Genomic DNA, 27,361 nt, shown 5'->3' on the forward strand with positions numbered 1-27,361 from the left:
TCACAAAATGAAACAATACAATATAATAATTACCTAATCTATTTATTCTTGACCCTAATCTGATTCTGAGACATTTCACCTACATTACAAAGCATGAAAGGATTCAGTTTTAAATACAAATAATCTTATAAACGAGATATTTAAAGAAATCCAATTGCATGAAGTCGTATAAATTAATTATCTATACTAATATTATAAAGAAGAAAAGTTTGTAATTATGTATGTACATGTATGTTTTCACGCATAAACCTGTCATCCGATTTTGATGAAATTTGGCACAGATAATCTTTAGACCCTGAGAAAGAACATAGGCTACCTTTTATTGCGAAATATGTACCACGAGCGAAGCCGGAGCAGACCGCTAGTTTATAAATAAAAGACGACTGCAATTTCAAAAATAAAATATGGGATAAATACAGATTCAGTCAAAAAGTTGCTTTTAAAATTATCTATACTAAAAGTAAGTAAGGCTGTTTGTTTGGTTGAACGCGCTAATCTCAGGAAATATGGGTTCGATTTGAAAAATTATTTCAGTGTTAAAGGCTGAAAACTGTAAAGGCTATATTATTACATTAACACGCTAATATCAATAGGAGCGGAGCAATGTGGATAAAACCGTGGGATACAGCTAGTAAAATATAAAACGGATTTGCCTAAAAAATATGGTCAATAAAGGCTTTTTTTATATCTCACACTGGCTCTATATTATGCCGTGACTAAAATTAAGTTAAAAAGATTTTATTTATAAACATTAAACACAAACATTAAAAGCCACTATCTTAATTAAACAAACGAAATTACTGAAAATGTATGTCATGTTATGTGAGGTATAAGTAGATATGTATTAATCATAGGATTAACGCGTTGTATACCACTTGGCACTTTCAGAACAATGTAATTTCTGTTCATACATTAAAATTAGGTAATCTCTTTTCATTTCTCAATTTTAACACACCTACTTGTAGGTATCATATTTAGACGCCAATAATAACCAATTACATCACAAATATTATGCTGGGCTTTGGAATTGCTCTCTGAAATTTCTGTAAAGCTGCCACGAATTTAATCAATTGGTTTAACTATATTTTTGCCGTGGTAACTCATTACTAGTTAAGCGTTCTATACCTACGTAGCAGAAGGTTGGTAGTAGGAGTATAGAACTGCATTCCCTAGCTCTTGAGTTCTCATTATCTATTATAAGATAAACTATATTGAAGTAAAAGTTAAATAATTGAAACACGTAATCTTCCAAGAACTGCTCTGTCACTCCTGTCACGTACTGTGTTCACGTTACTACGCACCGAGCGGCACGTAGACGTCAATAGTATCTTATATTGTTGTAGTTTCCTTATATTTAAAAAACTTTATATATCCGTATTTTGTTCCTTTTTTTTATGTGGGGAAATCTTTCATAGATGCCCACGGATAGTCTAATAGAACATTTAAATTTATTTGTCAAGTCGTCTTGTTTATCGTTCTCAGACTTCATAATTAGCTGCTCCGCGCGGTTTCACCCCCGTGGCTCCACTCATGTTGGTCGTAGCGTGATGATATATAGCCTATAGCCTTCCTCGATAAATGGACTATCTAACACTGAAAGAATTTTTAAAATCGAACCAGTAGTTCCCGAGATTAGCGCGTACAAACAAACAAACTCTTCAGCTTTATAATATTAGTATAGATTATGGTGTTCATTTCAAAAGGAATGCTACCAGATTAGATAGGTACCTACTACTAACTAAGGACTAAAAACTGTCCTAAAGTCCTATTTACAGTGACAGGCTGAGCTCTACAGGTTATCACAGGATAATTTATTCCGAAATATTTTTTTTTAGTTTTGTAGCATTTACATGCAATTTCTTAAGATTTTTAATGCGAAATAATAGCATGATTCAGAACTCCCAGATAGATAAGACATATTCCAAATGTAACATATAATCCATCAGTTAAAACTGTCTGTCTGCAGTTAGTCAGACTTCGGTTAGGTCATTATACTTTCTATAAGTACAGATTACAAAAAATCCAGATGACGCACGCATTCCAAAAGTGATGAAATGACAAATCGAGTGCAGTTTTGCGTAATAAATACCGAACTAAATGTTGTAATTAGACAAGAGATATTATTTCACATTTTCCTACAGCAGATAGTTGTGGTTTAATGTAGGAGTCAAACACGCTTTGGCACGAATTGGGTAAGCACATACCGGTACACGTACCGGTAGGTACCACAAATCACAACCCTACGTGGAAAAATGATAGTTAAAAAAAAACTAATGAAACTATTGTATTGTCACCATAAGTGTACAAAGTTTGTCGGTCAAAATCGAGTCTAAAGGAGTCGGTTACATAGAAACAAGTCTGTTACTATTACAAACTTATAGGTGAAGCTAATAAAAGCGTGTTAAAAAAGTCGAACTCTCATAAAAATGATCTATTTTACCAAGAGAGGCAAGGGGTCAAATAAAAAAAATCATACCTACTTATTGTACTTTTTCTATAACCCGTTGAAAATTGCGGAAAACTTTGTATATATGTACAGTAAACAACTACATAGTGATTGAGTTAAGATAACTTAAGGAAAATATTTAATATATTTAACATGGCATCGGGTACTCCCCATATAAAAAAACAATTTACCTACCTATTACCATGCTAAACCTGTTCTTTAAAATATAAACTTACAGTGAGCATAAATAAACATAAAAAATTAAAATGTACAATTGCTTGCACGAGACAAAGGTTTTATTCTGATTATGACGTCTCGGGACGAATAAAATATTCTAGAAATGTGCTAGAAATGTATTCTAGAAAGCTGTTTTATTATTAACAAAGATTACCTATTTTAAATCCAGATTGTATTATCTGGAAAAAAACGCGGAAGCTGTCGGGTTCAAAATGCAACATAAAGCCGACTACTCACCTACGCAGGCAGGGGAATATTGAAACAATCTCGGTTTCACGGCGGTTGGAACAATTTCAGCTGTTCTCTAAATTGCCCCTGTTTGCCTATCACAATTACGAAGCCAATTACGGGTGCAATTCCAATATTGCCCCTGCTGCCGGTACGTGGGTAACCGTCATAACGATTATTAGAGCAAATTTGCGTATGCATTATAAGAAGTTCAGTTTTCAGAATTGCCTGTTGACATGCGATGTTTTTATTTTAATGATATTGTTATTTCTTAAATTCACGACAAAATTATACATAATAGAGCCTTATTTTATTGTCCCCAACTTTGTTTTGATGACAGAAAGATGCACTGTCATGCTTATTTTTAAAAGCTATTTTAATATTTTAATAAATGGCCCATTTTATTGGAATAATTTAGATTTTTGATGACAAAAACGTAGCTTAACTATTAGGCTTAGTATGTAATAGGTTTAAATTAATTTTTCGTTTTATGGTTTTAGCCCTTTTTTCTGTATGTTCAAATCTTACTCGTATACTTACTTAATCTTCATAATTAAGTAATATACTTCATAATTAAGTAATAATATACTAATAAGTTATAATTAACAATTAATTTTACACCAAATAAATATGTAATAACTAATAAATTGTAACTTTGAATATATTTTAAAATATCCTATACCTACTCACATTTACGAGTTTATATATTATAGGACATTTATTTTATAATATAGATTATATTGTATTTTTTTTACAATCCATAAATTTAATAAATACCTACTGAATTTCCTTAGGAAATAAGAACACGTAACAATAACAACCTTGAATGTAACGAACTCTCCATACAACCTCGAGTCGTTTTATTGTAATTGAGAAACGGATTTGCCGCGTTACGATTTTTAATGTAAAAACTGTAAAAATTATGTAATTCACTATTTTGATTATCTCGTAATTCGATCTATTTTATATCTGTACCGATGACTCATGTAACGTAGACTGTTTGAGACGTGTAATGTTTTAATTCATTTTTCGTATGCTAAAAGCGTACTTTCTGGTGTACTATATGAAGCCCCATGACGCATTTTGGGCATAACAGGTAAATCATTTTGTGATTTGTATGCTTAGTATATTTTTTTTTATTATTCTAATGTTTTGTGTGTGACTAAGTTTAATAATAATAAGGATGAAAACGATCATACTTATTAATGAAGTGTATGTAGGCTTTAGGTACTTAATGTAAGCCTTGAAAACAAATATATTTAAAACTAAGATATATGTACGTTTGTATGTAGGTACGTACGGATGTACCGTATCGTATCCGAGAGAAAAGTGACGAATTTTTTATAGACTTTCAAATTTCAAATTAGGAAATTATCACCAGAAGAGAAATTATGATCATGAAAGATTTTATCTTACAAAGGGCAAAATTAAATTCAATGACAAACCTTGCTTTAACGCCTTTAATAAATCAAATTTAAAAATTGAACTGATTTTATGCAAGTTAGTATTTACATTTTGGAATAAATAATAACGGGATAAATTGTCTTTTAATGAAGTAGCGTCTACTGTTTTACATTGAATAAAAAAACTTAATATCAAATTTGATTATTAGAATTCTGACTTTATTTTCCACTTTTATTTTATTTATTTATACCCTTTCGATAAATGGACTATCTAACACCGAAATAATTTTTCAAATCGGAGCAGTAGTTTCTGAGATTAGAGCGTTCAAACAAACATACTCTCCAGCTTTTTAATATTAAGTATAAATTTATAACTTGAAAAAGTGCTAAGGAATGTTCTTTTTTCTTATAGTCAAGATAATCCAATAAAGAAAATGGTATCTAAAGCCGTAGTTGCATTTATCATATCACTGTTTTGACCCATTCTATCATATAAATGCTGACTTGAAGTCAATCAGAGATTACTTATAATGTCTAATTACATTGATAATATTATAAGTTACTGATAGGGGTTAATATTGTTTATAAATGAGATTATACATTATAAATTGGTGATTTGTGTTTCTTTGTATTTGTCATTTGAAGCAATATTTTGTAAGTGTTGTCTAAGTTATATTATTTGAAATAATTCTTATATCATTTAAAGTCAATAGTGTATTATGTATCATTTACATAGTGTTCAATGCCATTTGAAATAAAAAAAGCTTTTATTTTTCAGATAGAGTTCAAAATATAGACTCTACCTGAAATATTGTAACAGAATATCTTTAATAAGATATCATAGGGCTAGGCCAAATTGCTATCTAAACTTAAAACATTATGAAAATATTTAAAAGATCGGATTAACTAATCCTAGCAAATGATAGACAAAAACACACAAGAAAGGCAACCAAGAAGTAAAGTTAAATGCTAACTTTGTTTTAGTTGATAAATATAAACAGAATACTATCACAGGGCAAAACATCAAACTAATAAATATATATATATGCTTCTTAGATGTAAATGTGGACTTTGATTTGTAAATAATCCGTTATATATTATACTAGCGGTCCGCCCCGGCTTCGCCCGTGATACATATTTCGCAATAAAAAGTAGCCTATGTTCTTTCTCAGGGTCTGAAGATTGTCTGTGCCAAATTTCATCAAAATCGGTCCAGTAGTTTATGAGCCTATTCGTAACAATCATACAAAAAAACAAACAAAGTTTTCCTCTTTATAATATTAGTGTAGAGATAAGCTGTGCCCCACGGTTTTGCCCACATTGCTCCCCTCCTATTGGTCTTAACGTGATAATACATAGCCTCGACGATAGACTATTAATATTGTAACAGTGAAAACATTTTTTCGAATTGGATCGGATTGGATAAAAAAATAACGTTTCAATAAATATTCGTATAAATTAAATATACTCAATAGAAAATGAATAACCACATTAGTTTTAATGTTTTATATCTTGTAAACATCTTGTAAAAATGCAATGAAAGTTGAAAATGAAAATGAAAAATGAAAAATATATTTATTTTCATACACACAGTTTACATATACAGAAAATGGATGAGTCCTCCTAGTAAGTTTACAAAAACCTGTGTCAGGAGGACCCGCTCTTCCTTAACTAATATTACAAATATAAAACGTGTGCAGATGTATGTCTGTGAGTGTGTGTGTGTGTGTGTGTGTGTGTGTGTGTGTGTGTGTGCGTGTGTGTGTGTGTGTGTGTGTGTCTATGTTTGGGTATGTTTGAGCTATTAAAAATTATAAAATGTAGTGTAGAAGCGCCTCAGTATCCTCATAGGAAAGTGTTTTCAAATATTGAATAACCGTTTTTTTAAAATCACGATGATTAAGTCTATGTATATCTAAAATATTATTAAGACGATTATAGAGGTAGATGGACCTAGCTTTAAATTGGTGTTTAGCAAAAACTGTTTTAGTACATATGGTGTTAAAAACGTCTTTCTTTCTCCTTTTATTTTCAGTTAATTTGTCTAAAGGAGATATTTTACGAATTTTAGTAGTAACCGAAAAAATGTACAACTGTCTAACTGTTAGAACATCGCAGACTTTATATAGCTCCGAAGTTGAAAACCTTCGCGGTTTAAAGTGCATCACTTTAAGTAGACAACGATGGGCACGTTCCACGTCCAAGAGTTTAGTTTTATTTGCTCCACCCCAGATAGGGATGCAATAGCTAATTACAGATTGTACAAGAGATTTATAAATTTGGTTAATGAGTTCAGGAGTGGTAATATGTCTTAACATTTATATTTTTTGGTTTTTATGGCATTCAAATGCTTTATAAATATAAATTTATAAAGGATAGAAAAAATTCGATCACGAGGCGGGACTTGAACCCGCATCCTTCGCGCCATTCCGGGGCGGATGCCTAACCAACTCAGCCACTCGTGACCCGCCTGAGCAATCGAATTTATTCTATCCTTTCAGTTTTATGTGTCTTAAGGGACACACCGCGCGCCATCTATTGAGATGATTTAACAACCATTTCAACCAATATGAAGCACTTTTCAGTGAATACAATATTGTAACGATGGAACACGACCCTTTCTTGAATTTATATTTTTTGGTTTTTATGGCATTCAAATGCTTTATAAATATAAATTTATAAAGGATAGAAAAAATTCGATCACGAGGCGGGACTTGAACCCGCATCCTTCGCGCCATTCCGGGGCGGATGCCTAACCAACTCAGCCACTCGTGACCCGCCTGAGCAATCGAATTTATTCTATCCTTTCAGTTTTATGTGTCTTAAGGGACACACCGCGCGCCATCTATTGAGATGATTTAACAACCATTTCAACCAATATGAAGCACTTTTCAGTGAATACAATATTGTAACGATGGAACACGACCCTTTCTTGAATTTATATTTTTTGGTTTTTATGGCATTCAAATGCTTTATAAATATAAATTTATAAAGGATAGAAAAAATTCGATCACGAGGCGGGACTTGAACCCGCATCCTTCGCGCCATTCCGGGGCGGATGCCTAACCAACTCAGCCACTCGTGACCCGCCTGAGCAATCGAATTTATTCTATCCTTTCAGTTTTATGTGTCTTAAGGGACACACCGCGCGCCATCTATTGAGATGATTTAACAACCATTTCAACCAATATGAAGCACTTTTCAGTGAATACAATATTGTAACGATGGAACACGACCCTTTCTTGAATTTATATTTTTTGGTTTTTATGGCATTCAAATGCTTTATAAATATAAATTTATAAAGGATAGAAAAAATTCGATCACGAGGCGGGACTTGAACCCGCATCCTTCGCGCCATTCCGGGGCGGATGCCTAACCAACTCAGCCACTCGTGACCCGCCTGAGCAATCGAATTTATTCTATCCTTTCAGTTTTATGTGTCTTAAGGGACACACCGCGCGCCATCTATTGAGATGATTTAACTTCATATTGTTTAATTTCATATTGGTTGAAATGGTTGTTAAATCATCTCAATAGATGGCGCGCGGTGTGTCCCTTAAGACACATAAAACTGAAAGGATAGAATAAATTCGATTGCTCAGGCGGGTCACGAGTGGCTGAGTTGGTTAGGCATCCGCCCCGGAATGGCGCGAAGGATGCGGGTTCAAGTCCCGCCTCGTGATCGAATTTTTTCTATCCTTTATAAATTTATATGTCTTAACATTTTAAAAATCCATATAAATTTTCGGGTTCTTTCATTAATATAGTCTAGATGGCAATACCAAGAGAGGCGATAATCTAAAATTATACCTAAATATTTAGTAAAAGAGACTTTTTCAATTAAATTACAATTACAATTCAAATCATTTGTATTATTACATTCATGCAGTTTTAAAGTAAAGTTATTATTAGGTTGAGTTCTATTGTTAATTGAGAAACAAATATAATTCGTTTTTTTAACGTTTAATGTAAGTAAATTCAATTTAAGCCAATTATAAATCTTTGAGAGACCCAGTTGAGCAATAGAGTACACTATATTCCATGAGCGCCCAGAAAACACTATAGCGGTGTCATCTGCGTACGAAATGATTTTACCACCATCAAAGAAAGTTGATAATATGTCAATTCACAATCAGAACCAAGACTTCCAAGGCACCAGTGCGTTTATTATTTAGATTTCTATGGGGTAGATATTGTTGTAGGTATAGTCAGTAATAGAATATTTGTTTTTGTTTCAACAATCATATAATATATTACGAACAAAATTACATGAGCATGACATAAAAAAAAACATTAAACCCAACAGATGATTTTGAGTTTTACACATGATTTATTATTTTAAACATATTCAACACGATTCTCTTTTAGACACAAAATTTCATCATTAAAATAAACATTAGTAATAGAAATAATGTTTGAATAAGCTTGAGTTATCTCAAGAAATACGTAAAACATTATTTGCAGTCTAATTTAAAATAGATATTTATAGAAAATAATTCTCATTTCCAACATATAGATAGCGTAATGTTTGTGCAAATAATTTTAAGCAAGGGCTTATTTCAAAACTAAGTATGTATTTGTTAAAATTATTATCGTTTTACATTCCAAGTCTACTAAGTACATAATGCTAAGAAAAGTCATCATTTAAATTAATGTTGTTTATTTTGTAGAGTAGGTAGGTACATTGTAATATATTTAGGTACTTCCTTTACTTATCTTTTGCAATTGCAAAATTCATGACGTTTGTTTTACTACTGCTTTTTTACTAGTCGAAAACATTCTTTGCTCGATTAAACTTTTTCTTATTTATCTCCAGCTTTTCACGTATCGAAGATTTTCGAATAACTTGTACTAAAATGTACCAGTTTTCATATAAGTATTTGTAGATATATATATATATATATATATATATATATATAGATATCTCCATGGTCACTATGTTGATCAAACGTGCCATATAGTTAGTAATTATTTGATCCGTTTTCACTTGTTGATCCGGTTGGTATTTGTGGATCCATTGCCACACCACCGTCCGTATGTGGATCCGAACGGAGCCACAAGTGTAACCATCAGTAATAATAATAATTACGTGCTTTTTATACAAATCCACCTTTTTTGCGTTTAAGCTCTTGTTGATCCGATTCAAATGAGCCAATCAGAGCCCACCGAGCTCAGCCATTGGTCGCTTGCGGCCTTAGCCATTTGAAGGTTTAAAGACATTTATTTCCGTTATAGAAACGTATGTTGCCGTTCGCCTTCCATAATTTGTTCGGATCTTCGGGAGGGCAAGATAGCTAGCTCGTCTATTAGGACAGTGGCGATTTGATGTTGAGATTATAATATTTGTATTTATGTTTTTATGTAGCGCTTTGCGGATGAACATACACGTATTATAAAAGTTTTAAATTCATTATTTTAGAGTCGTCGTAGATTTTATTTTTAGAAGTTAAAAAAGGATAGTTAAAGATAGTTTTAATGATTTTATTTTGTAAAATGATATTTGTCAATTAATTGCAAAGTGATTAATTTCAATATTGTATTTTTAATTTAAATTAAGACAGTATTTGCATGCTTTAGACTAAGCAAAACATGATGAACAATCGAAATATTTTGACATCTCTCTGTACCATGTTTTAAGCAAATAAATATTATTATTTTATTTTAAAAATTTGGGGTGGCGCTAATTTATTTTTGTAAGCACTCCCCGTTACTTCTATTAAATACATTAGGTGCGGCTTTACTAACGTGTTGTAGATGGTGTGGCGTAATTTATGAGGAATGCAAGAAGTAATATTATGCAGAGATCTAGGAAGTGCTGATAATTTATTTTTTAGGTGGTCGATGTGATAATTCCATTTCAGAGAGCTGTCGATTCGCAAACCTAGGCATTTCTCGTGGGTTTTATGTTCTAATACAACACCGTTAATTTTAAGTGGAGCGTGTGGTGGAATAATTTTGTTATAAGCTTTGAATTTAGATATATTTATTTTTAGTAGATTGCATTTATTTATTTAATTTATTTAAATTATTTTGTGCTTGCGCTATCATGTCATGTATAGAGGGACCAAAATAAAACAGATAGGTGTCATCCGCATAAAGTGTTAGGTGACCATTTAGCTTTAAATCTTGTAAATTATTAATATAAATTAAAAAAAGCATTGGGCCTAGAATCGAACCTTGTGGTATGCCACATGTAATTGGTAAGGGAATGCTATCATGGTTATCTATTTTAACTATCCGTGATCGATTTTTTAAATATGATTTCAGCATATCTAGTGCTTTACCATTAATGTTAATGGATGCTAATTTCTTTATTAAAAGTTCGTGAGAAACGGTATCAAAGGCCTTTTGTAGGTCAATAAACACTCCCAAAACTATATTGTTTGCGTCAATGTTCTGTTTTATTTTAATAGTTAGGTCCATAGTCGCTGACACAGTGTTACTTTTTGGCTTAAATCCGTATTGACGCACTGAAATAAAATTAAATGAGTCTAAATATTTTTCTAATCTCGTGTGTAAAACCTTCTCCAATATTTTTGAAAATACTGGCAAAACCGAAATTGGCCTATAGTTACCAGGTTCAAATTTGGAGCCACTCTTATACCTTAGGAGGACCTTACCTTCTTAGGAGTTACCTTCGCTATTTTTAACGAGTCCGGAAAACGTCTTTGACTTATGGCTTGGTTAAAACAGTCGCTTAAGGTATGATTTAATTTTTAACCGACTTCAAAAAAAAAGGAGGAGGTTATCAATTCGGCCGGTATGTTTTTTTATGTATGTACACCGATTACTCCGAGGTTTCTGAACCGATTTACGTGATTCTTTTTTTGTTCGATGCGGGATGGTGTCGAATTGGTCCCATAAAAATTTTATTCGGATAGGCCTAGTAGTTTTTATTTTGTGAGCATTTTTGTCTGTATTTGTAAATGTTGCAAGTGCAAGTTTGAAGTCGGTTGTTTTTAACGCAGTTATCTACTTGTTCTTTGATGCATTTAATTGCTTTTGTAGTAATACCATCAAGACCTGTACTACAGTTTGAATTAAGGTTATTTATTATTATATTTTTTTAACTGGCTTCGGTAGGTCTGAACTTATTAGTGAGGTAATTTTTTTAAATTTCGTAGTTGTCTTTAGATTTCCTCTCCTTTGAGTTATAAGATGTCGATTCTGGGAAACCAGTAAAAATTACATTTTTTTCCTTCGTTGTCGTTCGTTTGTTCCTTGATTAAGTTTTAAATTATATGAAGTTGATTTTTAGACGTAAAACCCGATGGATTGGCTGACTGATTTATTGATTAAAGATTTAATTCCAGTGATTTTATTTTACTCTCACCCTAGTTTATCTGGGATTCTAATTGAGAAATAGTACTCTTCAATATGTTTTGTTCAGTAATTATCATACATGCTGATGACTTAATTTCATTGATTTGATTCGTATTTTGGCGAATTAAATTCAAGGATTGTTCGTTGGACGATTTAATTTCGGTAATTTGTGTTTTTACCTCAGAAATGTTTTCATGAATTTTGTTTACTATTTGTTCATTTGAGCATACATATTTTTCAAGTAATGTACTAATACGGCTCAACTCCGACCGAATATCCTTCATATCATCACTAAATCTGCAATCTTGTTCTAGCGGTTGTTTCCGTTTTCCGTCAGTAATTTGAGTATCAGTTGGCGTAGAACTCGTAGAAAACGAACTTAGCTTCGATAGATCGGGATGCGATCCACCGGCAGTACCCACTGCACCACTGCTGGTTAAACGTGTTGGCAATGGATAATTTGTGCAGGAATATGAGTCGTCATTTGTTTGACCTAAATCTAACATTTTAATTTTTTTATCAGATTGATACCAGAATCAGGGCATAGGCGAACGCTACACGTCAATAAATATTATGATAATTATCTTGATATTTACTGATGATTCAAGAGGTAGGTTGTTATTTGTAGGATGCATACTACTTGAGAATTATCACCGTCACTGTATGACGAAAGGTTCGTCCAAATATCTATCTTTTTAGGGTTCCGAATTTTTAGTTTCACAACGTTTTCTATAAGTTTCAATTGAATTACGGTCGACTTCTTCAACTTCCATAAAACTCAGGAGATTTTTTGCTAGCCCTAATTTCATATCCCCATGTCAATGTCATGCAAGTGCATATAAATGGAACAGATCAACATACGACTTATGATTTGGTATATAAAACGGAGTCAAGAAGTGTTTGAGCATTTCAAAATTTGAACCGTTACGGAAGTCGAGTTCGTCTAGTCTAGGCGGATTTAGCAATGTATGGAACATTATACCTAACTATAATATGTTTGTGTACGGAGCCAACAAGTACTGTAGTGTTTACGAAAAATTAATCTACGTTACTTAATATACAGTTTCGTTCTGTCGGATCCAATAAAGCTGTAATTTTGATAATATAAATGGATCTGATCAACATACGACTTTGGATTTGGTATATAAAACGGAGCCAACAAGTGTTTATGGGTTTCTGAATTTCGGCCGTTACGGAGTCGATTCAGTTCGAGATCTTAGCAAAAAAAATGTTGAGTATAACAATTTCTCCATGAATACGTTTGGCAACATCGCCCAAAACTTTGCGCCGTTGCCACTCCGGGCAAGATCTATGCAACCGGAGTCGAGTAATAAGGGGGAAAAGGTGGAGTCAGGAATGCACGGCAGTCGGGCTGGATCAACTTAGTGCCCAAGTTGGTATTTATATATATATATATATTCTATTCATATCAAGTTGTTAACATTGTAATACTAACAAGAATCTTGTTACACACGTAAGTGCTAATCATTTTGTTTGATATAATGAATACCTACTTTATGAACATATCCTGTTCTAACAAACATAAAATATGTTAAATTAACCAGTCTACTACAAGTATTATTAATATAGACAAGACGTAGGATGATTTACTTTCCTCGTTTTAAAAGTAAGTAGGTAAATTGGATGATAAAAATTAAAGTTAAAACTCAATTTACAAAATGGTATACGTTGGATTTACATCCGACAGCGTGATATCTTAAATCAATAACATTTCACGAATTCAATGCGTGGAGTTTCGTGTAGAAAATTCGACATTTAATACGTAGGTAGCCCAGTATTAAACAACTCACAGAATACTTCTTAGTACGTGATACCTAGTACCTAGCTAACACTACTACAGGGTTCGCTATACTTTATTTCATATCTGATGGTTTAGCTTAATTTTAAATAAAATATTTTTAAATACCAAAAATATATCTAACCAAAACTCGTATTACCTAGGTACAAATCTGTACCAAAACGACCATTACTCAATTATAAAAGAAACAATAAAAAAAAACTAAATTTCCATACACATAGAGCTCTGATGAACATCAATATTTTATGAACAATCCGTAATTATTAGTTGTGGAACTTTATAACTTCAATATTGTTTACATTGAGGTGTTAGTCTAAGGATTTCATACGATTTGTTTGTTGTTCAGTCCATTAGTGGATTGCTGTTTATTAAAGTAAATGTTGCCATATGAATGGAAAGAAACTGAAAATCACATAGTTAAGAGATTTAAAAAATATTTTTTAAAGCACGTTTATTAACGATTAGAATAATCAATTAACAGTTTTTGATGATGAAAACAATAACAAACAATAAAATTTATTATAACTACCTACTCAATTTTCGACGGAACGAAGGACGTTTTTTAAAAAACTTTAAACGTCTTGCTCTCTAACATCCAGAATGAAAACTTAAACTATAGACTGGCCCTGATATAACTAACTGTTAATTTTATTTGTTGTTAACTTTTTTAAGAAAAAAATATTTATTGCTTATCTACAGTTATTATAAAATAATTATGAAAGCAAGAAAAAATATTATTGAGTTCATCTTTTCCATTTTATCCTTATTAAAACGCAGTGGTCAAGAAAACTAACAAAATATTGTAAAAACCACCATTTTAATAGTTCTAGTTTTCGATATAGGTAAATAGCGATCCAAAAATATAAATTCTGACAACGGTATCTTGCACTCAACCTCATTAAAAAGAAATAAATATAACAGTGTTGGTAATTGCTTATTTCTTGGTATTTAGACGACCCAACCCTCAGCCTAGACTGACTGGCGTAGGTTTTAAGCTAGTTACAGATGTAGACTAATATTATTAATTTATTATTATGATTTTATATTATCAATAAATTTATTTGAAAGATATATTTATAAGGAGGAACACAGAGTTCCTCTAGTTTAAGTCAGCGTACATACTTTTGTAAAGTTAATGTTTTTGGCAAATAAAGATTTTATTTATTTTATTATTTATTATAATAAGTTTTTACCGAATTCTTTTTCTTTTCATTTTTGTTAGTCCTTAAGTTTAAAGATAAAGATAGGTGAGTTAAAAGATCATTACAAGTTTTATGGAGTCTCAATTCGGTTTCCATGTTTTCGGTTTCTAAACTATTTTTTACGGTACTTTTGCCTAAAAATAAAGAAATGTTTTCACAGATATAATCAAAGAAACAATGTTTGAATTTGACTTTCAGGAAAAAGATGCATTCATCAGACCCATACCCTACAAGAGAAGGCGAGACTCTTTGTCTATCTTAAATTTTGAACTTTTTTGTAACTGATAAAATACAACATCCATTTAAGTACGTAATGAGATGACGACGATGACGAGATGTTTGCAAAAAATTACCATAATTCTTTGAATTAAATTCACGACTATAATTTATATTTCAATCCGTTCCAACCAGATAATAATATACACTAGCCATATACAGTGGTTGTTTCCTAAAATCGCTACCGGTTCTGCGACTCCTGCGCAACGCAATGTCTGTACCAGCCTTAAATTAAACAGGTATTTAAACGGGTTTTAGAGGTATAATGATTTAAAACTCTTCACGTTTAAGAAGTTGGTTTTCTAGAGGTTTATCTAATTTACTTTTTAGTCGTTTTTTCGTATGGAATTTTCGTAAGTTCATACGCTTTTACAGGCTTCTAAAATGATGATAAGTAGTTTTTATTTATTTAATGCTTATGAGTAGGTATATCACGTGATTTTCTTGCCTTGGCGATATATGCCATAATATATATTATATACTACACTTATGATAAGGAGTGATGGTAGGAAACTATAAGGTATCTATTAAAAAAAAAAACGAAAAAAAAAATGATTTTTACACTCGATTATCTCTGTACTGGGTATATTAGTAATTAGTATATTTTTTGTGATATAAAAAACATGCCATAATATTTTGTTTGTAATTTATATAAATAATTAATTTTCCGAAACTATTAAAAAAAATCGAAAAAAAATATTTTTTCACTCTATTATCTCGGTACTGGGTATATTAGTATAATATTTATTGTGAGATAAAAAACATGCCATAATATTTTTTTTTGTAATTTATATGAAATGAAATGAATGAAATGAAAATAAGTTTATTATGGACATGGAAATTTAGTTGAAAAAGGAGCTTAAAAATATATGTATGCCATAATTAGGCCAACCACTCAGTGTGTCATCACTGATTTTCAGTGGCCGCCTTAGGAGTTAGGATGTCTTATTGACAGTGGATGTATTTCCGTTCGGATTAAGGTATCCAACAATATGGAAATTGTATTAAATATAATTTAATCGATATATACTTCATAAATATAATAAGTAAATGAATAATATATATTGTGTAATTAGATTAAATTTAAAATTGTGCACATAAAATTTAATATACATACATAATAGCCAGTAATTTATTATATTTAGATATTGATACATACATATATTTATATGAAATTTGTATAAGTGAGTATATTTGAAACAAAAAACTAATCAATAAAAGCCAATTGTGGGGTTAAAATTTCTGATTGCGCTTTAATAACAAGGTAATAATTAATTTTCCTATATAAATTCTTGCTAAAAATCCCCGTAGAGTAGCGACGTGGAACGGTAAAGTACAATTGAAATATTTAAAACATTTACTTACTTACTTACATTTACTTGTTTAATTAAAAATCAAATTAATAATTAAAATTCTTATAATTTAAATGTTTATTTTGAAGGTTTGTTTTATAAAAATATTATATGAGCAAAGTTTTGTGTATGAGCACGAAAATTTCTGAGTTGGTACGATCAATCTTCGAAAATGTATCACAGTCCACAGACTAACCCGGGATGAACAGCTTATATTAATCAAATAACCAAATAAAACAGCGCAAAAAATATAAAAATAGAACGCCATTTTTTATTACTTAGATCCGGGTGGATACTTTTCTGGTATATTTCCATTGATAAAAGAAAAACACATAAAAACTCTCCATAAATTTTAATGTCATCAAATTTATGTTGATTAGTATTATCTATAGGTACCGGTTATTTATAAATCAGCACACATTTAAATAGAATAATATTAAATTCAAAATGAACAAAAGGCTTTTTTTGATTTTATCGAATGGTTTCTATAGCGCAGTTTTTTTTTATACAAGAGGAGGCAACAGAGCAGACGCGTCACCTGGTGGTAAGTTCTCTACGTCGCCCTTATGTGCTCACGCTTAGCAAGTAAAAATAATCTAAGACAAGAAATTCTAGATTTAAACCCGGTACCATATTATGTTACGAATGATGTATCCAATTAAATTAATTCGATTTGATTTATTAATTATTGAACAACTAGTATAGTATTATATTATTTCTATATTATCTTTAATTTAAGACTTATAGCTTTTTAATGGACCAGCGGCTAATAAATTATAATAAAACACAAAAACTCGATTTTAAATAAATTAATATCAGGTTTTATGATAAAAAACGTTAAATAATTCATAATGGAATAATTTCTATAGTGTTTTAGTTTATTCAGATGTAGCATTTTGACAATGTAACTTACGACACGATTAATATCCACATTATTTCCACATTAAATTATTTATTAATCATGAGTCATTAAATTAAACATATTTTATCAAAAGATTGAACTAACTGTAAGTATTCTATTATTGTGATAAATAGGTTTAAAAAAATATGTTCTTTACACAGTTGTACCTACTATAGTAAAAATAAATTAAATAAGTGACATATTTTATTACATAAAAAATTGACAAAAATTTTAACATTATTGATAACTTCTTTATTTTCAAATTTACTGTTTAAAGTCATAAAACAATGTTATTACAATTCACTTTACTATCAATAATGTCTTGTCAATTTTTCTGTAGGATTCCTAGTAGAGGAGCTAAAGCGGGAATCCCTTTTTTCAAGATGGCGGCCGCGGGCCAAAAACTTAAAGTATTAGCTGAGATGATGATGATGAAAGATGTAGAACACGTTTTTACATACAGTAATTTCTTCATTGTTCGCGGGAATAATGAACAAATGAAACCAGAACTAAAACCGTATTTAAAATGAACACTGGGTTCTTTTTACAAGATGAAAAATGTGAATTTACAATGCACTTATTTATCAATGGTAAAACAAAAAGACTGACTGCATGTAAAATTGTAAGTAAATTCATAATTTTCTTGACAGTCAACTTTTGAATATTTTTTATCAATTGGTTTTTAATAAAAAGGTAATTATGGAAATTTAACGCCAATATTTTCATTTACCTAATTATAGATATAGATTAAAAATTGTAAAAAAACTCAATATCACGTTAACAAATAATAAAATGCCTATCATCTGAAAATATTTTTCCTAGCTACAAAGCGTGACAAAGAATTGAATCGCACGAACACATCCAAAACATAATAACACTAAAATATATACCCTGGCGAAATTTACCAATATTGAAAGCCTCTTTAACAATGTTGTAGCCTGTAGGTCACAACTTGCTATTATGCTAAGGAATAACGCCATTTTATTATACAAAGGGCTGTTTAAAAGACTCCTAATAGTGTCAAAGATTCATAAAAATCATAAAAATGCTATTTTTATAGGCATTTTACTTGAGTTTTCACATCATCTTTATAACTTAGTACAAATCGTGACATATTGATAAAGGGTGATAAACCAATAATAATAATTAATTGAGACATGCAATGCGATTGAACAAGCTCATGATTAAATAAATAAAGATTTCCAATTATTTTACATAGAATTATATTATTTTTAAAATCAATATTGTTTACAAAAGAAGATCTACTACTACTACTAGTTTATTTATTACATAAGTAAAAATGAGTAGTGAAAATGAATTTTCACGAAAATTTAGCGAAAAATTCGCAAATTAACTACCTACTTAGTTGTTGCTTTGCTCGTGATACATAAAATTCAATTTAGTCTCAGTTTTATTACCGTTCGCTAACATTAATAAGGAAGTAAGGCGTTACAACTATTAAAAACAAATTAGACACAAATAAACTTACGTGTGCTTCCACAATACAGCATCCACGATTCAGACTTAACTAAAACAAGAGCAATCTGTCCCATTATTATAGACTATAAAACGTTTGAGCAACAAGGAAGTAAATATTTCCGATGAAATAAATGTCCGTAATGAATTAGGTAATATTGTATCGATGATGGAAAATATCCGGCCGTGACAATCATCTATTGTGCTAGAACCATTTAATGTACACGTTTACAAAATAGCTATAAAATACTTAATTATAACACTAATTGAAAGGCCTTATATCAAGGACCTGAAATTTTCGATCATATCTCTACTATAATAATATAAGGCTGAAGAGTTTGCTTGAACGCGCTGATCTCAAGAAATACTGGTCTGATTTGAAAATTTATTTCAGTGTAAAATAGCCCATTTATCGAAGGCTATATGCCTAATATCATCACTCTAAAATGAACAGGAGCGGAACAATGCGGGTAAAACCATAGAGCACAGCTAGTCACATATACTTTTAACACGTGTGAAGATAATTTTAAAGGCCTAAAAACGTATAAATGTTCGATTTAAATAAATTTACAACTTACATACTTAGGCTTGGCCTAGTTTTAGTGTAAGTGTACTTTTTCAAGTGCAATTGATAGTTGATAGTTCACCTACATCACCCTACATGTTAGCTTGGGTTAGAAATATATTTGTAAAGGCTCTATAAAACCTAGATATTTATTGGGTCCATGATAAAACGTTATTTTATTATTTTTTTGTTTATTCGTAACTAGCTTACCGCCCGCGGCTTCGCCCGCTTTAAAACCTAATAAATTTTATACAAAAACCTTCCTCTTGAATCACTCTATCTATTAAAAAAACCGCATCAAAATCCGTTGCGTAGTTTTAAAGATTTAAGTATACAAAGGGACATAGGGACAGAGAAAGCGACTTTGTTTTATACTATGTAGTGATGATACACATAATGTAACTAAACAATTAATTGCTATCGAAAAGGTATTTTAAACGGATTCAATACTTTGATTCCAATCTAATATTTTAGAATGTTTTTCTTTTATTAAGATAATTTTATATGGTAGTTTATTCATATTTCTTTGCTTCTGTGTATTAGAACAGAGAAACAAGAAAAAAATACGAACAATAAACTCGCGGAATTCCATCGAAAAATATAATTGTATTCAAGGTGAAAAGTTACAAGAAATTGTATATAAAATAAACGTATTAACATTTTATTATTCTGAGAGATTAAAAACATACAAAAGTAGAGCGTTCTACATAAAAGTTGTAAATGAAAAAAGACATATTATTGTCTGTATATTATTGTTATTATAAATTAAATATGAAGCTATTGCATAGCTTCTAACGCGGGCCTTGAGCGCGGGGACCGAAACGAGAAATTCCGTAACGAAAAAACCTCACGCTCCCCACTCCGACGGGCTCGGAGGTGTGGCTTGAATTACCGCGGCAGTCCCCGAGTGTACACGTCTTTTTTATAAATTACATAATATTGTGTTCATGTGTATGTTCTAACTATCTTTCCGCCCACGGCTTCGCCCGCGTTTTCAAAGAAAAACCTGCGTATCTCCCGTTCCCGTAGGATTTCTAGGATAAATCATAAAACCTAGCCTATGTGTTAATCCAAGTTACCCTCTATATGTGTGTTAAATTTAATTGAAATCGGTCCAGTAATTTATGCGTGAAAACCATACATACATACATAATTACAAACCTTTCCTCTTTATAATATTAGTATAGATAATAAATCAAATACAAAGATGTGTCTCCAACATTGAACGATTTTTAAAACGTTAGTGAAAAACTCATAAATTTCATTTGAATAAAGTGTACCTAAATGTATGTTCGTCACTTATTAGGTACGACAATTTTTTTGGTTCTTACGGTTTTTCATGATCCTCATTATTATTAATGTTAAAGTTATTTATATCGTTTTACAAACTACGTATGATAAAAATATATTCTAGATTACAGTTTAATAGTTCATAGGAAGTAATCTAAGAAATACGTTTAAGGAAATACGGAAAAATAATAAGTTAACAGCTAAGTAAGTCTTTATCATTGTTTACTTAATGTTATTAATTGTCTAATTGCTTATTGTTATTGAAGATATACGGCAAATCTATACTAATATTATAAAGCTGAAGAGTTTGTTTGTTTAAACGCGCTAATCTCGGGAACTACTGGTCTGATTTGAAAAATCGTTGGCGTTAGATAGCCCAATTATCGAGGAAGGCTATGAGGATATCACACTAATATCAATAGGATAGAAATAGAGAACCTAAAAGAAGTAAGTAAGTTGTCAATGGACAACTTAAGTAAGTAATGACTTAGTAAAATTAACGTAAAGCCAATTAATGTATTTATATGACAATTCATATGCACCATCATTCATGCATCTTATAATAACAGGAGTCTTGCTAGTTGCTACCCATATTTTACTTCTGATTAGTTTAAGTGAAGCTAAGTAAAGTTATTCCTAGCTCTCCAACGCAGCAAAAAAAAACATTTCTGTCAAAAAAATTGTTTATTTAAAAATTGTTTTCTTTTTTCTTCATATTCAACTCAGTATAGTATGTACAATGAATTGTTTTTATTTGGACAAACACCTTAGAATTATTCCTTCCGGGTAAGTTCGTTGTCCTTTAAAAGTAATCACTCTTTTTATGGTTTTCATAAATTGGTGTAACGACACTCTTTTATGAATGTCGTTTATATTTTTATTAAGTGTGAAATATTTTTCTTTCGTAATAAACCGCGTTAATTAGCTAATGCGTTTTCTTGATAATTATTGGATATTAAAAAAAATATACATACCTAATCGATTTTTTTGACGATTGTCCCGTAGGTCCATCTGTGTCCAATTTACCCGGATATTAAAATTTCGATTGAAACTATTTTTCTTAATGTTTGTTTGTATTTTAAATTAAGCGAAAAAAATTGTTTTTTTTTTTTTAAATGTTCAAAACTAAAATTCACCACGACTAGCCAAATAGTATATTCCTCTACCTTTGAATTTTATAATTAATTATATAATATAAAGAGAGAGAGGCATTTTTTATTTAATAGATTTGTTGAATTAAAGAGTTGTTGAAAATATACAATATGTACAGGAATAAAGCTGTGATAAGAATATATTCCTAATTAAAATTGAGGATTCAAGAAAATGTTTAATTTAAACCTATTGTTTGAATGTTATGTAACGAAATTTCATGTGTTTACATTGTAGAAATATTTGTGAGTTTCGTAGTTATCGCTGATTAATACACTTCGTCATGCTTCGTAAGACAGTAATCTGTAGCAAGGTTAGCCTAACATAATTGTTTTATTTCAATAGTACTATTTTATTTAAACATTCACAAAAATAATTAAAAAGTTACCATATCAAAAAAACTCACCTTTCCCGGTATCCATACATTTTTCTCCGACAAAACAAATCCTTCATTAATATAACAACTTTTATCGTCCTGATCCTGCCAAGCCATTTTTACTTTGCTCATTGTTTATTTTTCAGTTTATTTTTCAAGACACAAATTATCACACAAACACAACCTTGAAGTTATGTTAATCGAATCAATTAGACCGTGAACTTGCGCTATAATTTATATATAAACTTTTTTCACATACTTTCCGAAACGTCAAATATTTTTTTTATCTGTGCACTTTCCCGCGCAAAAATGACAGGTGGCCGGTGACAGAAACCCTCTCGGTTTGTAACACCGGCGTGTACTGGCTGCTGTAATGACGGTATAGCCAAATAAATACAAGCTGAACAACGTTGCTCCAAGCCGGAACCGTTTCGTGGTTTATTTTCAATTTTTCCAATCTGTAATCTTTACTTAGCCACGTGTTCTACAATCACGTTTATGTGAAATTGCTACATAAACGTGTAGTGGCCCACAGAACTATATCGAGAGTTCTGTGTAGTGGCCCATGACCCATCTTTGTATATATAACGAAAGCAGAAAAGAGTATAGCTCTTCAAATAATGAAAATATTAAACGTCATAAAAATTAGAATCCTTCTCTTTATATCACGGAATAGCAATCGAATAGTGCCCTATTTATTGAATCACATAGCTTGTTATTAAATTCTTATCCCTATTCCTAACTCTGTTATCAACTATTCTTTCGATTTCAATTTGATTTTGATTTCTTGGCAATACAGATCGGTCTTGGTAAAAAGGGCTCTATTATACAATATTATATTAAGTATACTGAAGGGCAAGGGTAAATCTGTGTCTTGTTATTTAGATTTCTATGGGTAAATCACTCTCATAAATATTATCTATACATATATACGTGACTGAAAATGTACTTTGATTTTCATGGGCCAGTTCTTTTCTTCACATACAATTTTTGTGTGAACAGCATTATGTTGTTTACTTTGTAGTTATCGGATTTGCTCTTGAAGTCGTGAGTTAAAATATTTTTTGTTACATGTTGTGATAATACTCATATGAATTTTGTTAAATAGACTTTGTAGAGTCTGCGGTAGAGCGATGAGTTCTTACGGAAAATTTCCATACAAACAGATTTTTCAAGCCACGAGCTAAAGATATGCACATATTAGCTAGTTCAATAAAGAAACGAATCTTCAATGGCGGCGCTTATCATTCCCTCTCGCTCACACACGGCCGTACGGTATGCAAAAAAAAAACGGAAAAATTAAATCACTAAAATGTATTTGATTTTCCCTATAATAGTTTTTATCATAAGTTTACAATGACAATTATGCATTTGCGAAAGTAAATAATGTTTTATTGGAATTTGACAAAATATGTTCTTTGGGAAAAGTTGTTTAGTTTTATGGGCTTATTACAAGTATTATGGGGATTTTAATACATTCTGTATACGTAAATATGATAATTCATATAAATACACAAATACAATAACAAAAAAGTTTGTCAACAAACAATTTTAAATAATTAATAAAATAATTATCAATTTACGTTATTTTTATTTTCTTTTTTGCTGATCCTACCATCTGTCAAAGTCAGCTTTGGCCGCCATTGAAGATTCGTTTCTTTATTGAACCAACTAATACCTAAGCATAAGCTTTTTATAAACTTACTGTAATTACTTAAGTAAAGGATAGAGGCTTGATAATTGTTGATCTTATACATAGAATATTTGTTCGAAAGCCTAGTATTCTGCGTAATAACTTATTTCGCTAAATAAATAGGTAATGTGCTATGTAGATTAATGATTATATGTATGCATATATGTATAGGTAATAAGGAATATATCTAGAATCTTTTTTCGAAAAGCTAGCAACACATGCATTCTATGTAAAAACTATTTGTTAAATAAAAGGAACGAATTGAGTGGATTAAACAGTTATCGGAATGTAAAAACTTTCTTAAAAAAATTTGTTCTTGTTTTCAATCCATTTATCATATACATAACAAATTAATCAAAAATATTAGTACACGCATATATTTCTTCTTACCCCCATATACGGTACTTATACCGTACAGGTCTTGTACAGGTGAATGACATGAAATCAGCCAATCAATAACCTGATATAACTAGGTGTACATATTATATATTATAGTAATATATTTATATATATTTAGAGGAAAAAATTTTTACACTACCTAGAGAAGACATAGCAAAGAATACATTGCTGGTAAACCCCTAAGCTTTTTAAAGGTCGTTTGGACAACATTCCAGGGTGGTGGGTTCCAACATCTTTTATTACTAGAAGTTTTTTTTTTTATAAATGGACTAATAATATAAAGCTTGAAGTCTTTGTTTATTTGTCGATAATCTCAGGAACCACTGAACCGATTATAAATTTAATAATTGCATGCTATATTGTATTGGTTGAAAATTTTTAAACTGGTGAAAAACGACATAAGTCATAAGTAAAAGCAACAAAAAACCAGCAAACATTTTTCTGCTGTAGGATAAACAGCGTTTTAGTTGTAATTATATTATGTTTGAATTGCGAATTTTAATTAATCGAATATAATATAATAATTCTTAAAGTGTTTTCCTAGAAAAAATATCAGATAAACAACAGAAATCACAACATGTTTACAATAAAAAAAATACGCCAGACGACTTTGCTAGAAACGTGTTTCATCTATGTATTATTAGATAAATAGGATCTGAACAAATTATGTACATTTTTAATTCGCATGTAAGTCGTTCGAAGAAATGTTATCCTTATGTCCTTATATAGACTTATAAAAGAACAACTCTACTTCTTGTTCAAAAGAATTCATACTATTTTTATAAAGCGACTATTCCTCCAACATTTCGTTTTACAACATTTCTAAGTAAGATAACAATAGGATAAATATATAAAAAATTAGTACAAATAACACACAGAAAAACACTCAAAATACAATAAAACAAATGTAGGTAAGAGTACCTACTCGTTACCCACAACAAAATATACGAACAGCAACTATAAAAAGTGTTTGTTTACAAATCAATGTAATATAAATACATAATATTATGTTACTCTTTCCGATCCTAGGATTACGAGAGTGCATAATACATTCTTATCTTAGCACACACTTACGCACGACTAGTTGTTACCCGTGACTTCTTTCGCGTGGTCAAAAGAAATTCCCATGAGAATGAGATCTTTCACTGCGGTAAAAAGCCTATATCACTCTCTGGCCTCCTAAATACTTCTTGACACAAAAATAATTCCATAATTACAGGAAAATCCGGGGTTTAAAATGATATCATGCGAAAGTTTGTGAGGATGTATATGTGTGTGTTTGTTACTCTTTCACGCAACTATACTACTGAACAGATTGCTATGAAATTTAGCACACATATAAAGGGTAACTTGGATTAACACATAGGATAGGTTTTATCCCGGAAATCGCACGGGAACGGGAACTATGCGGGTTTTTCTTTGAAAATGTGGGCGAAGCCGCGGGCGGAAAGCTATAAATAATATAAAGCCATCATGAATAGAGCTAAGTTCATAAACTAACATATTTTCATTTATAATATGAAGTATGGATAAAAAAAATAATATATCTCCTGCGCAGTTGACCAATGTCAATAGATATTAACTACAAAAGAACCGATAACTCTACGTGCCCTCTGAGACATGGTGAAATAAAGAACAATGGAAATAAAGAAATAACAATTTTCCACACGACCAGCTAGACAATTACTTCCGAATATCCGAATAATTCTTAAGGTCCAATAGCCAGTTAACTAGAATTTCTAGAAACTCTATTTACCAAATTGGTTAAAAATATAAATTATATTAAGGTATTCCTAAGGTAAATAAGACCATAATATTGAGAATGGTATACCAAATACAACTGAAATAAATAAAAAAGTATTTTATAAAAAATAGTGAAATTTTTTGGAATGATGTTGGCTAACTGATTTATGTGAATGTATTTTTGAAACCGGAATATCTTCGAAAATGCCTCTTCTACAGACATAATATTATCATATTATTATAATATTATCTTCTACTTGTATATTTATCCAAATTCATAAATTCGATTTACAGACTTTATTAAAAAAAAACTGCTAATCAGTTCATCGTTTGACAAACACATGTAAAAATTTAACACCTCTCTACTTAGAGGTTTAAAAACAATCTTAATAATTAATATAGAAACATATTTACGCAAGTAAGTGTTGGACAAATGAATATTAATGCAAAACATCGATGCTATCCAGGCGAGGCACCAGGCAGTCTTATCACTGTTTTTGCAATCAGTATTATATTTATTTACATCATACGATATTATGATTATTACGATATTAGTTGAGTTAAAAATAATTGTCGCAATTAATGAGGAAAATTTTAAATTAATAAGGTGGCAAACAGAGTCGCAAACATTAAAATGTCTGCGTAAAATATAACGTTCATGTTTCACAGTTACGGTGCATTTAGATCAACCGAACATAGAGCTGGAGTTAGAGCAAATATTTTTTTGTGATCATTTAGTATTAACGAAAACTCTTAATCAGTGTTATTCAGTATTAGAACATTGCATAGAATCTTTTCGAACGCACTAAGAACAACGAAAAAATGCTCTACGGCTGTTTACACTAAAAGAATTTGACATAATGGGGCTAGAATGAGCATTCCCTCGTTTATCTAAATGCACCGTTATGGGATTACATACAAACCACAATACAAACATATTCAAGAAAATAATGTTTCTGTCAAAAAAAAAAAATGTTTCTGTCAAAAAAAAATAATGTGTCGTAGATAAGCATATATATAGAGAAACACCTAAACTTTTCTTGTACACATCGTGTCGTAGTGAAACGACGCTGACCTATGCGGCAAAAACAATTTACGTTACCAGTTGATTATCGGTTGTCGCAACGATCACCTGCATAGCTTGTACTATCGTCCAGAAAAGCTTTTATAGAAGATATTATTTTGAATAAAATTCTCTTCTATACTTAGTGGACTTTTCTTCATTCCAATCTTGGCGAACTAGCCCTTTTATATATGTAAAAAACTAAACCGCCAAAGTGTAAACCAAATTGAAAATGTCGCACCAGGTTTCAAAAGAATGATCAAAATCGGTTCACTCAGTCGAAACATTCTGAGGTAACAAACCTAAAAAATTCAGTCGAAATTAGAACCTCCTCCTTTTAGTTAGTCGATTAAAATTTATAAAAATTAGTTACAAAATACTTAAGTAATTTCTACAAGACAAATCTTTATTTTGTACTTA

At 30.7% G+C, this 27,361-nt stretch overlaps 1 protein-coding gene across 2 annotated transcripts in view; it reads right to left on the reverse strand.

Annotated features, from left to right (window-relative positions):
• The window catches only part of LOC123694132 (facilitated trehalose transporter Tret1), a 55,648-nt gene that overhangs the window by 20,364 nt on the left and 7,923 nt on the right, over positions 1 to 27,361 (reverse strand). The window contains exon 1 of one of the 2 annotated variants that reach the window (XM_045639446.1): positions 22,074 to 22,384. The exons of the other annotated variant lie outside the window; for it this stretch is intronic. Within the exon in view, the coding sequence (XP_045495402.1) occupies positions 22,074 to 22,175 (102 nt within the window). The 5' untranslated portion in view covers positions 22,176 to 22,384. Of the gene's footprint in view, positions 1 to 22,073; positions 22,385 to 27,361 lie in introns of those variants that run through there. 2 annotated transcript variants of the gene reach the window in all.

Source organism: Colias croceus, chromosome 9, assembly GCF_905220415.1.
Source record: "Colias croceus chromosome 9, ilColCroc2.1".
Classification (NCBI taxonomy): Eukaryota; Metazoa; Arthropoda; class Insecta; order Lepidoptera; family Pieridae; genus Colias; species Colias croceus.